At 39.3% G+C, this 13588-nt stretch overlaps 1 protein-coding gene across 5 annotated transcripts in view; it reads left to right on the top strand.

Moving 5' to 3' along the window:
- Window positions 1-13588, top strand: part of LOC126248280 (protein lap1) — a 160183-nt gene that overhangs the window by 48552 nt on the left and 98043 nt on the right. For all 5 annotated transcript variants that reach the window (XM_049949126.1, XM_049949124.1, XM_049949130.1 and 2 more), the window contains 3 exons: window positions 520-669; window positions 4622-4757; window positions 11766-12055. In XM_049949126.1, coding sequence (XP_049805083.1) covers window positions 526-669; window positions 4622-4757; window positions 11766-12055 — 570 coding nt within the window. In that variant the 5' untranslated portion in view covers window positions 520-525. The remainder of the gene's footprint in view (window positions 1-519; window positions 670-4621; window positions 4758-11765; window positions 12056-13588) is intronic.

Raw genomic sequence — 13588 nt, forward strand, 5'->3', positions numbered from 1 at the left:
CTTCCCTACCACAGTTTTCACATACTCATTTCATTTCATATTGCTTTGCAACGTTATGCCCGGATATTTAAACAACTTGACTGTGGCGAGCAGGACACTAGTAATACTGTATCCAAAGATTACAGGTTAGTTCTTCCTACTCATTTGCATTAACTTACATTTTTCCACATGAAGAGCTAGCTGCCATTCATCACACCAACTAGAAATTTTGTCTAAGTTGCCTTGTTTCTTCATACAGTCACTCAACTTCGACACTTTACAGCACACCACAGCATCATCAGCAAACACATGCAGATTGCTGCCCATCCTGTCTGCCAAATCATTTATGTATATAGAGAACAACAGCACTCGTATCGCTTTCCAGTGTGGTGGCTGTCTATTTAAATTGTGTGTTTAAATTGTCTACTTATCCTCCTTCCTATTTCTCTTTTGATCTACCTTTGAGCCCTATCCATCACCCTTTTATATTAATGCTTTGTAGTGTGCAAATATGTATGTATATACCTTTTCGCTCTACAGTGAACAATGCCCAGCTGGTTCAACTGCTGTAGGCAGCAAGAGGAAGAAGTTAGACGGTTGGATTTCCAGCACTATGTACTAAATGATGTTCCAGCACAGGTGTTTGCATTTGAAAGGACATTGGAGGAGCTGTATTTGGATTCTAATAGGGTAAGTACAATTTGCAGGGCAAGTCTAAGGAGAAATGAGGGAATTTAGTCAATTTTGGAAATAATGTCTCAAGAATAAATTATGAATAGAGAGAAGTAATGACAGAATTAGTATGACTGTTGGCAAACCACTCACACAGACACAATCTACTGCAAGTTATCGCAGCGCATACGTTGGCTACTTGGTGATGCATGCAATTAGTAATAGACGTATGCTAGATGTTATTAGGTGATTTGGGTGTCCCCACACCCACCTTTTCATGTTGCGTAGGCCCAAACATTACATAGACCAAGGCAGACTGTTGATTTAATTCCTGCAACAGAGCCAAAATTATATAAATTTGTCCTCCTCCTAGCCCATAGGACTACCATAGCCACTGACCAAGCGAGGTGGCGCAGTGGTTAGCACACTGGACTCACATTTGGGAGGATGACGGTTCAATCCCCATCCGACTATCCTGATTTAGGTTTTCCCTGTTTTCCCTAAATCGCTCCAGGTAATGCCAGGATGGTTCCTTTGAAAGGGCACAGCTAACTTCCTTCCCCGTCCTTCCCTGATCCGATGAGGCCAGTGAGCTCGCTGTTTGGTCTCTTACCCGAAACATCCCAACCCAACTACCATAGCCACTATGGGCCACATTACCCAAACTGACTATACACAACACAAGAAAGGATGAATAGTGTAATGCCCAAAATATACATTTTCAGATAAGAGAGTGTGCCTAAAACCCAAAGGAAATTATTAATCATACAAGAAAATTTTTTCTGTCTCTTTATCAGTTAATACAAATGACTTAGACACAATAGATGGGGACAGCAATATGGAGACCAGTACAAAATGTTCCAATACCAAATCACTACCTTACCCCCTTCTCACCACAATGTTGGCAGAACAGTAAAGCTCTACTACACCAACTGAGAGAGATTAAACACCTGTGTTTCAAACAAGACACAATCAGCCTCTGAATTAACTACAAAGGCAAACATTGATCAAGCAATTCAAACCTTTACCATTATCATGATGCAGAGCAGTGTTGTAGTCACCTCAACAATGAACCAACATTCCAGCTGAAAAAAGACGAGGCAGTGCTGGCAAAACTCCCCAGATACAGTGGACCAACAAAGAATGAATAAATTATGCAGACACATTAGAAATCACCTTCAACAGTCATGAGACTTACAACTTTTTGAAGAGGAACAACATCCTGGGATATTTTGGCAAATCAGAAAAGCTAGGAAGCAGCAAGAATACAAAAGATCTTCATAGATGAAAAGGGGCAGTTTATAACTTGCATGATAGACCTGAAGCTGTTGCTGATTTCCTTTTGCTCCAATTCATCTCCATCCCTCCACTCAATAACAATGCAGAAAGTGACAATCATGAGGACACTACCATCAGAAAAGTTTCAAGAGCTTTTATTGTTCATATATTGTATCATTTCTGCAATTTAAGCCAGACACTGTAGGCATGTCAAAGCCTTGGGTAACAATAAGGCCCCAGGAACTGACAATAACAACCCATTAAAACTGAAGCATCTACCTCTAAACAGTGTTTTTTTTTCTCACCAACATCTACACTTCATATCTTCTTCAACTTTACTTCTCTAAATCTTGTAAACTAGCTTGATTTTTAATGTCACTGAAACCAGGAAAGGAGCAGCTATTTCCACACAATTGTAGACTTGTTTCTCTGTTAAACTATTTTGGTAAAATATTCAAATAATTATTCTAAAATTTCTGCAAGAATTGATCCTGTGAAAAGCACAGCTCTATTCATCCAGCAATGAGATTCATGTAATACGTTATCACAGCCTCTTAAATAAAAAATAATTAAAATAAAAAAATTAAAAAAAACACTTGTGCTTTATTCTTGGATATTGAAGGGGAAAAGAAAACATTTGATTAAATTTGTCACAGTTGACTAATTTTCAAATTGCTTCAGTACTATTGCCTACCGCATTTATTCAAAATTCTCTCTTCATTTCTTTGAAATGGGTAGTTTTAAGTACCCATTCAAAAATCAAATACTTAGCCAAGACAAATGAAGCTGACATACCTTAAGGTTCATTTACAGTCCCAACTCTGTATACCATCTATACTGGTGACAGATCACAACAACGAAGAGGTTGGAGATGACACAAGTACTTACAGAGGCAGCTTGAACCTCAAATACATTGCCTGTAACTTGCAACAACATCTGGAACAAAACCACAGTATGTATCAGTAAAACACAAGCAATTATCTTTACTATTAAACGAATAAATCAAGGGCATTGGAGTTGTTACATATGGAAGAGTTCTACCAGTGTTAAATTCCTAAACCTCAGTAATGACTCTGAACTTTCATTAAAAATGCCTCAAATAAAGTTAATGCACTTAATATTAGTAATATACTGAGAATTATTACTAAATTTCTTGTTATGACAACACATGTCTGATATTGCAGACACCAATTTGAAGAATGTGGAAGTCATACAGAATAATTTTTTACATGTCACCTCTGATGCTGCCTATTAACTACCTAACACAATATCCACTAAGCCCAAAAAGTTTCCCATCAAAGATACGAATTTCCTAAAGTGATTCTTACTTGCCAAATCAGCAGATTGCCTTTAAATCCTACAGAAACACAATAAAATAACACTGATCATGAAATACGACCTAATTTTTGTAACCTCTCCAGCTCAGCCATGCTGTCCTGTTCCAATAATCTTAGTGGGTCTTGAACCTGTCATATTGTGCCGTTGGTTGGTAGTAAGTCTCTTTAGGACATATAGGATACATCTCAATAGTAAGGGCTAATTGGCTGAAAAAAAAGGTCATGTGAAGTCCATACTCATAATGTTTGCTCATTTTTCTTCTTAGTCACTGTTACCCTTGATGCAGTGTTGACACCATAGGATAAACTTTTTTAAACTTGTTGCATGGAACTCTGCTGCCTATGGTTTCAGACAGCCAAGAATTCCACTTTTCAGGACTTAAAGGTGGTGATCATTGTGTGCAAGATTAATGTTATGGAGTAGGAAGAGGTAAGTGGATTTGAACTGTTCCCACAGGAAATTTTGACTAATCTGAAAAGTATGGACACAGTGTATAACTGTACATTGTCATGAATGAATCTTAACAGTTCCATTCCTCTGCTTTCGGTATTGCCATATCTGAATAGCCCATTTTGGTTTTGAAGATATTTGCCACGACAGTTTACGTGTTGTTGGTGTTATGATATCCACCACAAACACAATGCTTGGTCTTGAAACAATGATATTTTGTTGCTTTTCACTTTTACGTGTAGCTCTAGTTGCTTTCCACATGGCTTGAGCTGCAGCCCCAGCACAATAGTGTAGTGTAGTGTAGTGCAGTGCAGTGCAGTGCAGTGCAGTGCAGAGTGTGTGTGTGTGTGTGTGTGTGTGTGTGTGTTATAGCTCTGAAGAAGGCTTCAGAGAAGGGTTCTTCCTAAAGCCGATCAGTGAATCAGTGACAACTGTTTCGGGAGTTATTGCTTTTACTCTGTAAATTATAGAATTAAAGAAAGCGGGTAGTTTGAGGTTTTATTTATTAAATTGTGATAGGTCATTTGTGCATGACTGCAGTTTTATTGCTGACAGAGAAGAGATATTTTGAGACAGGAGGAGGGGAATTACCATGCAATGTTGTTGTTGCTGGTGGGAACTGAACTGTATGCACTGCTGAAAATTTTATGGTGCAGTTCTGTTCCAGTCCCATACTGCTATCCAAGTCTGTGATATTGATGGAGAGCCTTGACAGGTATATATTTCTTTCAGAGGGATTGGGAAATTGTTCAAGAATGATAGTATTTCGCTGAACTTTTTCCGGAAATATGTTGTATAGGCTATCAGCTTGTGAATTTTGCCTTATATTTGCTGGCCATTGATTACTCTACCTTAAAAATTTCTGAGACTGTTTGTCATCATATTTCTCATTGTCTCCTTACAGATTTGTGACCTTCCGAGACCATTGTTTCATTGCCATGGGTTGAAAGTGTTATCCCTCAGTGACAATGAAGTACAAGGATTACCACCTGCAATAGCTTCCCTAATTAACCTTCAGTACCTGGACATCAGTAGAAATGGTAAGTATAGTATTTAATATCGCTTAGTAATAGAAAAAAGTGGGCAATTGCAAATAGGACTCACTCTCTTAGGTTCTGTACAAACTTAATGTATATTTGTGTTTGAAGAAAAGTTAGCGTTTAATGTTGTTACCAAAATTCTCGAGAAGTACGTGACTGATTTACTTCAGATTCTTGCACAATACTCTAATAAATGTTTGGATGGATATAGGCTACAATTTGTTATAATATATAGCATACAAATATATATTTAAAATGTACAAACACAAGTCGATATTTAATATTGTTGCCAAAAATCTCAAAAAGTTCTTGACTGATTTACTTCAGAGTTTTAAATGGAAAGAAAATGCTGTACTGTGATAATGTGCAGTTCTGTTTCTATGACAGCAGGACATTTAAACCATTAGTCGAATTGTTTCTCCACATACAGTGCGAGTCAGGAGGAAAGGTACATGTTTTGACGGGTGTTAGCATTAGTGATTCTGAACATAAAACTTGATGTGGATATATGCCCTATTCTAAATGTTTTCCAAAATAGATCACATTTTATGTACATTTCTATTTATTTTCTGTATTATTCATTGTCATTGATTACAATGTACCACGGTAATATAGAGGCAGTTGAGACAAACATTTTGTGCTGTATCAAGTCAGAAAACGACCAACCAAAAGTACCTAAGCTACAGCGCAAGCGCTTCGCATGAGATTTTCAATATTCTCGCGATCTCTCCACACAAACTGGTAGTCTAGACAAAAAATAAACAGGACATTTTTTGGAGCAAATTTAATTTAGTTTAATTGTGTACTGAGACACGTTTACGTTGGAGTGTGTGGTTTTTGAGTTACTAAAGAAAAACATACAGAAGTGATATTAAACATAATCTATCTCGGAAACCATTCGCACCGGCCGAAGTGGCCGTGCGGTTAAAGGCGCTGAAGTCTGGAACCGCAAGGCCGCTACGGTCGCAGGTTCGAATCCTGCCTCGGGCATGGATGTTTGTGATGTCCTTAGGTTAGTTAGGTTTAACTAGTTCTAAGTTCTAGGGGACTAATGACCTCAGCAGTTGAGTCCCATAGTGCTCAGAGCCATTTTTGAAACCATTCACAATAGGGTACATGTCCATTTGAAGTATAGGGCATATGTCCATTTGAAGTTTTTTGTTCAGAATCACTAATACTATCGCATTTCAAAGCGTGTACCTTTCCTCCTGACTCACCTTATATATTCTTCATCCTTATGCAGTATTATGAGAAGGAAAGTTGCTACTCGCCATTTAGTGGAGATGCTGAGTTGCAGATAGGCACAACAAAGAGACTCACAATTAAAGCTTTCGGCCAGTGGCCTTTGTCAACAATAGACACACACAATTCCCCCCCCCCCCCTCCTCTCTCTCTCTCTCTCTCTCTCTCTCTCTCTCTCTCTCTCTCTCTCTCTCTCTCTCTCAAGCAACTTTTCTAATCAACAGGGGCTCATAACTTTTAAGGTATGCATTTTAGAGCATATGTTGTTTTGGTCTATACTACCACTTCCCAAAATATGGAAAGCAAAGACCTTGCAGTAGAAGAGATTTGTTTCACAGTATTGAAGATCAAGTATTGGTCATAGCTCTTAAGGTACACGTGTTAGAGCCCATGTTTACTTGACTTTTTTGTTTCAAATGATCATTCCTGTCATATCTCTGAATATTGACAATCACTTCTGAAACACACTGCATACAATTTTAAACAAAAATTGTATTAACAGCTGTGTGCTGTTTTGTTTTCTTCATTGCTATGGTTTCAACAGAAAACATGAAAGTTGTATGTATGACTTATTGCCTTATGATTAGAATACTACTACAGAATCTGCATCATGTGAAAATTTGTAATCCTACCCATTTTAGTGAAGGCAGCAGAGGATCAAGTAGGCAAAAAGACGAGGGCTTGTAGAAATCCTTGGGTAACAGAAGAGATACTGAATTTAATTGATGAAAGGAGAAAATATAAAAATGCAGTAAATGAAGCAAGCAAAAAGGAATACAAACGTCTCAAAAATGAGATCGACAGGAAGTGCAAAATGACTAAGCAGGCATGGCTAGAGGACAAATGTAAGGATGTAGAGGCTTATCTCATTAGAGGTAAGATAGATACTGCCTACAGGAAAATTAAAGAGACCTTTGGAGAAAAGAGAGCCACTTGTATGAATATCAAGAGCTCAGATGGAAACCCAGTTCTAAGCAAAGTAGGGAAAGCAGAAAGATGGAAGGAGTATATAGAGGGTCTATACAACGGCGATGTACTTGAGGACAATATTATGGAAATAGAAGAGGATGTAGATGAAGATGAAATGGAAGATACGATACTGCATGAAGAGTTTTGACAGAGCACTGAAAGACCTGAATCGAAACAAGACCCCGGGAGTAGACAACATTCCATTAGAACTACTGACGGCCTTGGGAGAGCCAGTCCTGACAAGGCTCTACCATCTGGTGAGCAAGATGTATGAGACAGGCGAAATACCCTCAGACTTCATGAAGAATATAATAATTCCAATCCCAAAGAAAGCAGGTGTTGACAGATGTGAAAATTACCGAACTATCAGTTTAATAAGTCACAGCTGCAAAATACTAACGCAAATTCTTTACAGACGAATGGAAAAACTGGTAGAAGCCGACCTCGAGGAAGATCAGTTTGGATTCCGTAGTAATATTGGAACACGTGAGGCAATACTGACCTTACGACTTATCTTAGAAGCTAGATTAAGGAAAGGCAAACCTACGTTTCTAGCATTTGTAGACTTAGAGAAAGCTTTTGACAATGTTGAGTGGAATACTCTCTTTCAAATTCTAAAGGTGCCAGGAGTAAAATACAGAGAGCGAAAGGCTATTTACAATTTGTACAGAAAGCAGATGGCAGTTATAAGAGTCGAGGGGCATGAAAGGGAAGCAGTGGTTGGGAAGGGAGTGAGACAGGGTTGTAGCCTCTCCCTGATGTTATTCAATCTGTATATTGAGCAAGCAGTAAAGGAAACAAGAAAAATTTGGATTAGGTATTAAAATCCATGGAGAAGAAATAAAAACTTTGAGGTTCGCCGATGACATTGTAATTCTGTCAGAGACAGCAAAGGACTTGGAAGAGCAGTTGAACAGAATGGATAGTGTCTTGAAAGGAGGATATAAGATGAACATCAACAAAAGCAAAACGAGGATAATGGAATGTAGTCGAATAAAGTCGGGTGATGCTGAGGGAATTAGATTAGGAAATGAGACACTTAAAGTAGTAAAGGAGTTTTGCTATTTGGGGAGCAAAATAACTGATGATGGTCGAAGTAGAGAGGATTTAAAATGTAGACTGGCAATGGCAAGGAAAGCGTTTCAGTAGAAGAGAAATTTGTTAACATCGAGTATTGATTTAAGTGTCAGGAAGTCGTTCCTGAAAGTATTTGTATGGAGTGTAGCCATGTATGGAAGTGAAACATGGACAATAAATAGTTTGGACAAGAAGAGAATAGAAGCTTTTGAAATGTGGTGCTACAGAAGAATGTTGAAGATTAGTTGGGTAGATCACATAACTAATGAGGAGGTATTGAATAGGATTGGGGAGAAGAGAAGTTTGTGGCACAACTTGACTAGAAGAAGGGATCGGTTGGTAGGACATGTCCTGAGGCATCAATGGATCACAAATTTAGCATTGGAGGGCAGCGTGGAGGGTAAAAATCATAGAGGGAGACCAAGAAATGAATACACTAAGCAGATTCAGAAGGATGTAGGTTGCAGTAGGTACTGGGAGATGAAGGAGCTTGCACAGGATAGAGTAGCATGGAGAGCTGCATCAAACCAGTCTCAGGACTGAAGACCACAACAACAACAACAACAACCCATTTGTAGGTTAAAACTGTGTGGAATACTGTTATTTGAAGCTGCTATCCTCGGAGATCCAGAGCAGATCTCTTGCACCCCACATACGAATCATCCCAACTGATTTACCCATTTATTTTAAGCAACTTCTGTGCCAAATCAAATTTTCATTGACTATTACAATAAACAAGGCTTAAGGTCGGCAAGAGGAGGGAAGCAGAGATGTACAGAGACCCGGGGGGGGGGGGGGGGGAGGGGGGGGCGTTGGAAATGGACATACAGAGGGGGCAGGAGGAGATGACCAGAGAGAGGAGGAAAGAGGAGTCGAGAGAGTAGGGGGAGGAGAGGGTGGAGAGAGAGAATGTGAGGTGGAGGTGATGGACTGAGGGGGGGGGGGGGTATCAGGAGATCAGGATGCAAGGACATACACCCAATTCCTATGCATCTTTAGGAATTGCGAAGCATTCTTGAACCCGCAAATTATGTATATAGACAATTAATAGTAATTTTCTGTGGCTCAGTGGCCTGTTGCAGATCCTTCTATTGGACACCAACTCAATGACTTGTGTGTCCTTAACCGACCCCAGTTACCTAAATGGGGAAATGGGACCTATTGTTTGAAGTGGAATCTGAACCACATGTTGTTTCTGGCAACTACTCACATCATAATGAGGCAAAGGGTAGGTTAAAATGAAGACAGAAAATCTGTCATCCAACCGAGATTTGGTCCCTCAACCTCTCAGTTTCCAGGCACACACTTCACCACTAGATAATCAGGTTTGACATGTATATATTTGATTCGTGCATAGGTTCATAGCATTTTTCTTTTGCATTGTGGTACTCCAGTTGCTGTGGGTTTATTTATCAATTGTTATTTTCAGAATGAGATTTTCACTGTGCAGTGGAGTGTGCGCTGATATGAAACTTCCTGGCAGATTAAAACTGTGTGCCGGACCGAGACTCGAGCTCGGGATCTTTGCCTTTTGCAGGCAAGTGGTCTAACATGTGAGCTACCCAAGTATGACTCACGCCCCATCCTCACATCTCACAGTTTGAATCTGGCAGGAAGTTTCATATCAGCGCACACTCCACTGCAGAGTGAAAATCTCATTCTGGAAACATCCCCCAAGTTTGGCTAAGCCGTGTCTCCGCAGGATCTTTTCTTTCAGGAGTGCTAGTTCTACAAGAGTTGCAGGAGAGCTTATGTAAAGTTTGGAAGGTAGGAGTCGAGGTACTGGCAGAAGTGAAGCTGTGAGGATGGGGCGTGAGTCTTGCTTGGGTAGCTCAGATGTTAGAGCACTTGCCCGCGAAAGGCAAAGGTCCCAAGTTCGAGTCTCAGTCTGGCACACAGTTTTAATCTGCCAGGAAGTTTCAATTGTTATTTTGTATTTGTATTTAACTGTTGCTATTTGAGTTTACATATTGTCATATGGAGATAGTGAGCAGAGCTGTGGACACTAGAAAATGGAGTGCCAAGTGGAGAAATCAATACATTTCTGACATATTCTTCTGCTCGAGTTCAGTAGAGGGGCGACAGCAGTGGAGACAGCCAGAAACATTTACATCTTGTATGGGGGAGAATGCCATTGGACAGAGCATGACAATAAAATAGTTTTCTTGTTTTAAGAAGAATCGTTTTGACATTAGTGACTCTCCACTTGCAGGAAGACCTTCAGGTTTGATGAATATTGTTTAAATGGATTAGTCCACAATGATCCATGTCAGTGTTCTCGAGAACTGGCAGATGTAAGTAACTGTGATCTTACCACTGCTGTGCAACAGTTACACACATTGGGTAAGGTCCAAAAGTTTGGCATATGGATACCATGCACTCTAAGCCAAAATCACAAAAATCAGCATCTCTGCTTGATTGTTGTCGATTGGCTTGTGAACGTGACCATTCCCATCCTGTATCATTACTGGTGATGAGAAATGATGTCTTTATGCTAACATAAGGAAAAGAAAGGAATGGTTGAACCCAAACAAAATGACAACTTCCCATAAAAAGACCCTCGTGCATCCACAAAAGATAATGTTATTCATCTGATGGAACAGCGACGGTGTGGTGTGCTATGAATTGCTTGCCCAAGGTGTAACAATCACTGCTGACATTTATTCTCAACAACTGAGACGTCTTGCAGACACAGTCGAAGAACAGTGACCAGGAAGACAACATGAAGTGATGCTACTCCACAATAAGACCCAGCTGCATTCTGCTGCACTGACAAAAACCACTACACAGGAGTCTGATTGGGAAGTCATTCCACACCCACGTTATTCACCTGTTCTTGCACCCTCAGATATTTCAACTTTTTCATTCTTATCAAACAACCTTCAAGGAACTTCCTTTCCAAATGAAAATGTGCTCTGAACGTGGGTCGATGAGTTCTTTGCCTCAAAATCACATGATTCCTACAGTCGCGGAATTGAAAAATTACCCCAACATTGGCAGACTGTTGTAAATAGTGAAGGAGAATGTATTATTGATGACTGGAGTCTCTGTTATGTGTATCTGTTGTGTTTATTAAACTTACAGAATGATGCTACGAACTCATACACCAACCCAGTAGATAGCTCATCTATAGGTTTTGATGAATGATTTTGAGAGTTTCAAAATATGTGACATACATGGCCATATCTTTTGATTGCATTGACTTAGAAGCATAATTTTTTTTACACCACCAAGGAACTGTAGACCTTATATCCAACATAAATTTCAACTTGAGACCTCCATACACATTTGTGAGAAAAAGGTCTCTTAACTATAAAATTGACTGACGGATGGACGGACAGACAACAAAGTGATCCTATAAGGGTTGTGTTTGTACCAGTTGAGGTACAGAACCTTAAAAATATGGTCTATATTGTCTGTTTGGTTTGTAAGCTGCTTACGACTATAAATGCTTTTCATCACATTTGTGATTAAGGAATCTTGGCATATTAGTATTTAACTGAAGTGACTCTTTTGTTTCTTTCTCACATTTGTTGTTGGCTGCAACATACAGTTATCACTAAATGAAGATTTTCCCTATAAAACTTCCCGTAATATTACGTTCGTATGTGACACTGGACAACCAGTTCATTACTGTTTAAGTTTCGTAGAAGTTGTAAAACAGATCAGTGTCCTCAAACTACAGAAATTAATAACTGATTTATTGTCTCTCTTTTTCAGCTCTTGGAGATATTCCAGATAACATAAAGGGATGCAAACATCTCAAGTATGTTGATGTTAGTGTCAATCCTCTAGAAAAGTTACCAGAAGGCTTCACACAGCTTATTGCACTAGAAGAATTGTACCTGAATGATACATATCTTGAGTATCTGCCAGCCAATTTTGGGCGCTTAATGAGACTGAGGATATTAGAATTGAGAGAAAACAATCTGAATACCCTTCCAAAATCAATTGTTCGTTTAAGATTCTTACAGAGACTGGACTTAGGTCAGAATGATTTTTCAGATGTTGTAAGTATCTTATTTGTATTATTCAATAAGTTTCTACTTCTGGCCTTAGATATTGTTATTTGTGGAGTTTTTTCATGAAATGAAAATGTTTTACTTGCTTTCTAACCTATATGGTTATGTATAGAATTTCATCTTTGTTATAAAAAGGAACTTATTTGAATATTCAAATAACTTATAATTTTCAGACTTATATGCAGTATGATTTACAAGACATACATAAAATCCAAACTGACTACTGGTGCTGAGCATGATTATCATGAAGGAATGGAAGAAGACAGAGGACCAGGAAAGGAGAATTAGAGTATGGAAACTGAAGGAAAATTGAGTCAAAGAAGAGTATCAGGAGATTATAAGGGAGGAGGATGAACCAAAAACAGGAGAAAAAGAATGGGGACAATTTAAAAGTGCTGTGGTAGAAGCTGCAGTAGCTGTATGTGGAAGGAGACACCATGGTGGAATGAGAGAGTGAAGGAGGTAGTGGGAAGGAAGAACAAGGCTTGTAGACTGTGGTTCTGAGAAAGGACTGAATTAGCAAGAGAGCAGTATAAGAAAAAGAACAGAGGCAAATAAGACAGTGGCTAAGGAGAGAAGAAATTAGTTGGAAGAATGGCCAATGATGATGAAGGTAAATAGCAGAGGAAATAAGAAGTACTATAGGGAATGGTCAAAAGTAAGAGGTGGTTTGAGAGAGGATGGAACAATGATAGGTAGAAATGGGAATGAGGTTAATAACAAAGAGAGAATGAAGACAATGTGGAAGTAGTACTTTGAGCATTTACTAAATCCAGATGAACTTTGAGGTGAGGATAATAGACTAAATAAGGTGGTAGAAAAAGTAAACTTTCCCAGGGGGGGGGGGGGAGGGGGTTGTAGAGTGTAATGACCTGACATGGAAAAAAGTGGAAATAACGCTGCACACAAGATGAAAGGCGGAAGGGCACCAGGTATTGTCAAAGTAAGAGTCAAAATAGTGAAGGCAGTAAGAGGATACTGATTGCCTCCATATTCAAGAAAGGGAGTAGGAAGGATTGTAGAAACTACAGGAGAGTCACACTGATACCACACTGTGCCAAGGTGTATGAAAAGATCCTGGTGAGCAGAATCTGATAAAGGATCAAGAACAAATTGAGAGAGGAACAGTGTGACTTCAGACCTAGAAGGTCAACTGTTGACTACATATCTGCAGTTTAACAGCTCCAGGAGCCCCACTATGAATTTGGCAAAGACTTCATGATGGCCTTGCTCAATATAAAAAAGGCATTTGAGTGTGTATGTAGAAAAAAGATCTGGGGAGCACCAGAAAGAAAGGAGTGGAAAAAGAGACAACAAGTAGAGTGGATGAGATGTACTGTGGAAGTCTGAGTTGGGTGAAAGTGAGAATTGAAATGACGGATTGGTTCCAGCACACAAGTGGTGTGAAATAGGTCAGTGCATTGTCACCTCAAGGTGGCTGAAAAGCTGAAGAAGACAAGATGAAAGCAGTGGTGTTCACAGATGACTTGATGATACGGGGAAACAGGGAGGAGGAGCTTC

This window comes from Schistocerca nitens, chromosome 3 (genome assembly GCF_023898315.1).
Source record: "Schistocerca nitens isolate TAMUIC-IGC-003100 chromosome 3, iqSchNite1.1, whole genome shotgun sequence".
Taxonomy (NCBI): Eukaryota; Metazoa; Arthropoda; class Insecta; order Orthoptera; family Acrididae; genus Schistocerca; species Schistocerca nitens.